Here is a 5,717-nt window from a genome sequence, read left to right as displayed (position 1 = left end):
TCACACAGACACAACTGAACAATGATTACCCACAACCCACACATATGTCTACAGACCTCTACGAGGAATAACAGAATTATGTGGCGGGACAGGGCTCTAGTTATAATCCCGAAACGATTCGTGTATATATTTCACAGAAACGTGAAATCAAAGTAGGCGATAAAGTAGCTGGAAGACACGGAAATAAAGGCGGATTCCCCTGCTACATTACAATACCTTGCTCCTTATACAGGAGCGCTCGTCGAATATTTTATGTATCGTGAACGACACACTTTAATCATTTATGATGATCCCTCCAAACCATAAACAGTACATATACATATGCATTGGAAGAATCGTACCAAAACATAGGCTCCGTAACAAGTGAGAGCGCTCCAAGACAGTCGAACAGAACCCTAAGCCGGTAGATCATCCAAACAAGTATCCGTACCAACGCGGCATGAAACGCAGCCGAAGAAAGGGGGGGGCCGATTTAAATATGTACCGAGTATGCAAAGCATGAGATATAGTAAACAAGATCGTAATCGGAATAAGTAGTACGGTAAAATAAATGCGAAATCCGAATACCAAAATACTTACTCATCAAAACGCAAATCATGCATGGGGCTCTTAGAATATGGTCGCCCGCCCGTCAATGGCGCCATAACACATCATACTCCAGAAGTTTTCATATCTCCGAAACCCGACATATCACATATCACATATACACGGTACCCGGCCTTATAGATGTTATATCCCGTATTTGGTACGTTGGGGCAATCCGGTTTAGCTATGATAAGTTAGGGGCAAAACCATTCCGGGATGCAAAGTCAAGACTTTTGACCTTCGATTTGATTTTAAGACCTAAGTTGTTCATGAATTTGTTGGCATGGAACATTTAGGAAAATTTGGGACCAAAAATGGAATAATTGAAAGTTGCAAAGTCCATGAACATAAGCATTAGTGGCCCTAGCACGGAACTCATAGTGCCGTATCCGGTGAATGCTATTTTTGGAATGTCTCCCACCTTCATTTTGATGATACAAATTTAATTAGTCCAACATCAAATGTCGTCAATCCTCGGGGACTTATTCTTGTATAAGTCTTATATTAGCACAAAAGCCATGACTACTAAGTCATAAAACCCTCAAGTCCTTCATTCCATACTTAGTGTCATTCAAAAAATCAAGAAGTTGAAGAAATCAACACCAACAACCTCTCGCCAAGAGGGAGAAAAACTCACCAACCAAGTCCAAATTTATATCCCGCCATCCCATCCGGTTTAAATATTTAGAGACAAAACCATTGATGCAAATCCACTAATTTTCGAGACATAAGTTGTTCATGAATTTGTTAGCCCATTTAGGAAAATTTGGGACCAAAAGTGATATAATTGGAAGTTGCAAATCATGCAATTTTTGGCCCTTTGGCCGCGTGTGAGTGGGAGGTGGCTTCTACACATTTCAGTGGCAATTTTAATTGGTCCATCCATGGACACTTGTGTAAATATATGGGAGCACAAAGGATGACTAATTATCTTTTCATTCTATACTTAGCAAAGAAGTTGAAGAACAACAACCTCAACCTCTCAAGAACCAAGATTTAAGTCCAAATTGAGCCATCCCAAAAATATTTCTTTGATGCAAATCCACTATGTCCCTGTAGCGTGGAAGTGTCGATCAAACCGCTTAGTTTTCATCCTAGCTAACCCTAGCTAAATGAAGTCAAGGAAGAAAGGTAAGATTTAATCATGTTTTATGTGTTATGAATGGTGCATATTGAGTATGCTAAAATGGATGAAAATTCGTGTATGGTAGGTTGAGCCGAGCCGTGTGTGTGTGATGTATGGTCGGTGTGTGTTTGTTGTGCAAGTAATGAATTAAATTCTAGTTAGCATGTTTTAATTGTTGTAGTGTGAAGAGAAGAATGAAAAATCATGAAAGTGGATTGTGGATGTGTTAATTAATACGGGTCATATTATATGACAATGAATGAATTAATTCTATTAGTGTTTTGAATGTTGTCGTTATGAATTTATGTTGGAAATGAGAGTTTAATGACTCAAGATTGATGTTGTAATTGTATGGGCTGATTTGAAATTATTGTGTATTTGATATAATTTGTATATTTATGAGAATGACATTGTTATAGGGTGAATTGTTGGATGCAAATCATGATTTGGAAGTGAGAATGGGTTATAGTTGTGTTCTCGGTTTGGGGTCGTTTTCGGGAAAATTGGAGCAATTGTTGATTGTTGGAAATGTTGTATGAATTGTTTTAAATGTCCTTGAATGTTGTTGGTATGGGGTTCTAAGTTAGTATTTGAATGTATGAGCGTTGATGTTGGCTTGAATGTAAGCTTGAATTGAATATATTGAAAGTTGTGAATGATGTAAAAGAGAGTTACTAATGTTATATTGCCTTTCGGATTGATTATTGATGTTGCTAGGTTGGTTGTTGATGTTGTTGTTGTTGATTTGGCCGAATTAAATTCCTCGGTTGGCCTATTTTACAGGGAAATGCCGCACAAATTTTTGTAGAATTTAGTGCTAGTTTGGAATTAAATGCCTAAATGCCTATAGCTAACGTTTGATATCCGTATGACGTATTTGTAGACCTTGGAGAGCCCGAGGCGTAGGTTGGCATTAGCTTGAGTTTGGAGTAGCTTTGGAAACGTTCGAGGTATGTAAAGCTTCACCTTCCTTCTTTTGGCATACCTTAGTCACAAATAGGCTATGACACGAGCCTCGAGGAAATTCTATTCTCGCAATCCGAGCATGTCTATGATTCTTATTTGTATCTTGATATTTGTATGTTTGATATGATGAAATATTGGCTCTTATGTCTTTGGAATAATTGATTTCCAAATATTGCATAAAAAAGTTTTGTTCTTAAATGATTCCGTAACTACGAACGCCCGTATCTTTCACGAAAGGCTTCTGATTGCCTCGATATGTTCGTAGGAGCTTTTATGGTATATGATGAGTATGTTTTCCATAGGCGGGCCCGACCGGTGTACACCCATCCGTGGCCCCGCGACTTTTCCTTTACGTACTCCCGATGACTTTTGACAAAATATGATATGACTAATATCCCGATTTTAAGTATGGTCATTTTACTTATCTTTGAGTCTATGATAATGACTTTATGCATATGGTTACTCACGACTCGCTTTCGTCCATTCTGTCAGTATCTTCGCCGAGTCCCGGCCGGTTCTCGTTATCGTGCGCACTATGATATACTCCGTGTTGCGTCGTGTTTATGGTTCACCGAGTCCTCGCCGAGGGCCGGTTCCGCTTATATTTGGTGATATGCCGTGTACGGCGTTATGCCGTGTATGATGTGTGACGGATATGGAGATTTTAAACTTTCTCGTGTTATGCCGTGTTATGGCGCATCGATGAAGGCAAGCCATATTTTCTCGGTTCATGCATGATTTGTATTTGAAAGTAAACATTTTGGTATTTTGGATATGCACTTACTTTCCGTACTGCTTCGATTATGACTCGTATTTGTTACTATATCTTCCGCTTGCATACTCAAGACATATTTCGCATCGACCCCCTTTTCTTCGGTCCGTTTACGCCTACAGTACGTACGTGGCAGCATTTGATCCGCCAGATTCAGGGACACCTTCTTTTCATTGCTGGAATGTTCTTATTCCGAGTCTACATTTTGGTATATCCGTTCGCGATATGTATTCGCTTGTTCGTGTGCACGGCGGGGCCCCGTCCCGTCATATGATTCGCTGGTTCGTTTAGAGGTCTATATACGTATATGTGGGTTAGGCCTATTTTGTATGTGTGCGTTGTATGTTATATGTTCGGCTTATCCTATTCGCCGTGGCAAATTGTCGGTTTGCATTTGTTTATGTTTTTTGGGCCATTGCTGCCATTTGATAGCCTTGCCGGCTTCGATATATATATGTTTGGGTTGAGATGTGTTTGAGACAGCTTTGAGATAATTTGAGACAACTACCGATATTTGTACACGCATAAGCTATCTGTTCGTGATTCGGATCTGTGAATGTGTTTGGGTGCCCAGCTCGGGCACTAGTCACGGCCTACGGGGCTGGGTCGTGACACTAAAGGGTCGGTGACTCAGCTTGTACGTCCTGAACTCGAACTAAGTGATAAATGTAACCCTTTCTAATCATCTTGCCTTAAGGTAGGAAATAAACCTACCCCTCAGCAAAGCAGCCTTGCCCTTCCACTCAAGAATTTGCTCGCTCGGAAACTGAAATCGAACTGTCTTCGTTCTGCAATCAACATTAGCGTAACAGGAAGCCAACCAATCCATACCCATGGTCACATCGAAATCAATCAAATCTACTAAGGTACGGTGATTACAAACTATCACTACACAGCCTCGATATATGCCTAGCTATGAATGGATCACCAACTGGTGTCGACACTTCAAACGGTTTAATCAATTCAGATTCTATCCCAAACTTGCCGACGACAAATGGAGTAACATATGATAACGTGGAACCTGGGTCAATCAATGCATATACATCATAGGAAGAGACTGATAATAAACTTGTGACGACATCAGGAGACGACTCACGATCTTGCCCACTTACCCCAATGCATAAACGTGGTGCTGAGGCCCACTCGAGTTAGATGCTTCATTCCTCCCTCTACCACGTCCTGCAAGTGTCTGAGAACCTTGCCCAGAAGGGCATACTGCAGAAGAAGAACCAACTACGAACCCGGTAATATGAATAATACCTACACCACCTCTCATCAGACACTGCCGCATCACATGCCCTGGCTGGCCACAAGCATAATAAGCATTCGATCCCCATCGACACTGAATTGCGTGTAACTTACCACACTGGGTACACCATGGTAAAAGGGGCCTCATCTGACCAGACTCTGGTCTATACTGAGAACCTGATGCTTTAGAACTCTGACCTGCTCCTGAATCAGAAGACCGATCAAATCTCGGACTTGAAAACCGTAGAGGTGCACTCCTTGTCGAATGAAATGGATACAGGGAATGCTGATGTCTCTACCTCCCCTAAACTCACCAACTATATCTAGAGATCTAGCCCTCTTACCATAACCTCGATCATGCTGACGCTCTGTCCTCCGCTGATGCTTACAATCCTCTAAATTCTATGGATATGCCTGTTTATGGGAAATATCCATACCCGGCTGCAATGCAGCGGTTGTACACTCGTCAATCAAATGTGTCCCTAGACCTGCCACAAAACGATGAACTTTATCCTCCATCTCTCGCTATATACTATGGTCTGGGTATATCTAGCCAAAGAATCAAAATACACACAATATTTGAACACTCATACCGCCCGCTTCAATATGCAAGAACCTATTTTGCTCGGCTCGTCGGACTTTCCGTGGTAAATAATGGCAAATAGCATCCGAAAACTCTCGCCAAATGGCTGGAGGGGCATTCTCTCCCCTAGATAGCTCACATGTCTGGTACCACTATACTACAATATCATGGAGCCTATACGAAGCTAACTCCACTGACTCAACCTCATCCGCGTGCATAACCCTCAAGGTCCTCTGCATACCATCAATAAAGTCCTAGGGGTCCATATTTTGCTTCAACACATAAAACTCCGGAGGATCTAACCCGAGAAAAGTCTTAACCCTCGTACTACCACCGCCTACGATCAACACCAACCTTGCCACCGAGCCCGAGTGGCTACCAATGTAGTCAATGGGGTTAAAATCCCCCATACCCCCCCCCGGGGATCCGGGCGGGAA

The 5,717-nt window shown here is 41.8% G+C and overlaps 1 protein-coding gene across 1 annotated transcript; it reads right to left on the bottom strand.

Moving 5' to 3' along the window:
- Positions 1-4,557: 4,557 nt before the first annotated feature.
- LOC132053704 (uncharacterized) lies at positions 4,558-5,216 on the bottom strand. Its single transcript, XM_059445817.1, has 2 exons — positions 5,135-5,216; positions 4,558-4,901 (listed from the first exon to the last, which is right to left on the bottom strand). Exons 1-2 carry the CDS (start codon positions 5,214-5,216, stop codon positions 4,558-4,560), a joined length of 426 nt encoding a protein of 141 aa, XP_059301800.1.
- Positions 5,217-5,717: the final 501 nt, after the last annotated feature.

Source organism: Lycium ferocissimum, chromosome 4 (genome assembly GCF_029784015.1).
Source record: "Lycium ferocissimum isolate CSIRO_LF1 chromosome 4, AGI_CSIRO_Lferr_CH_V1, whole genome shotgun sequence".
In the NCBI taxonomy this organism is placed as follows: domain Eukaryota; kingdom Viridiplantae; phylum Streptophyta; class Magnoliopsida; order Solanales; family Solanaceae; genus Lycium; species Lycium ferocissimum.
The sequence above is the reverse complement of the archived record's forward strand: the minus strand, read 5'-3'. Positions and strand labels throughout refer to the sequence as shown.

Coding starts and splice junctions, on each gene's coding strand:
- LOC132053704 (XM_059445817.1), bottom strand. CDS start 5,216: ATGGAGGATAAAGTTCATCGTTTTGTGGCAGGTCTAGGGACACATTTG. Junction 4,902..5,134: donor AACCGCTGCATTGCAGCCGG/GTATGGATATTT, acceptor CTTCTGATTCAG/GAGCAGGTCAGAGTTCTAAA.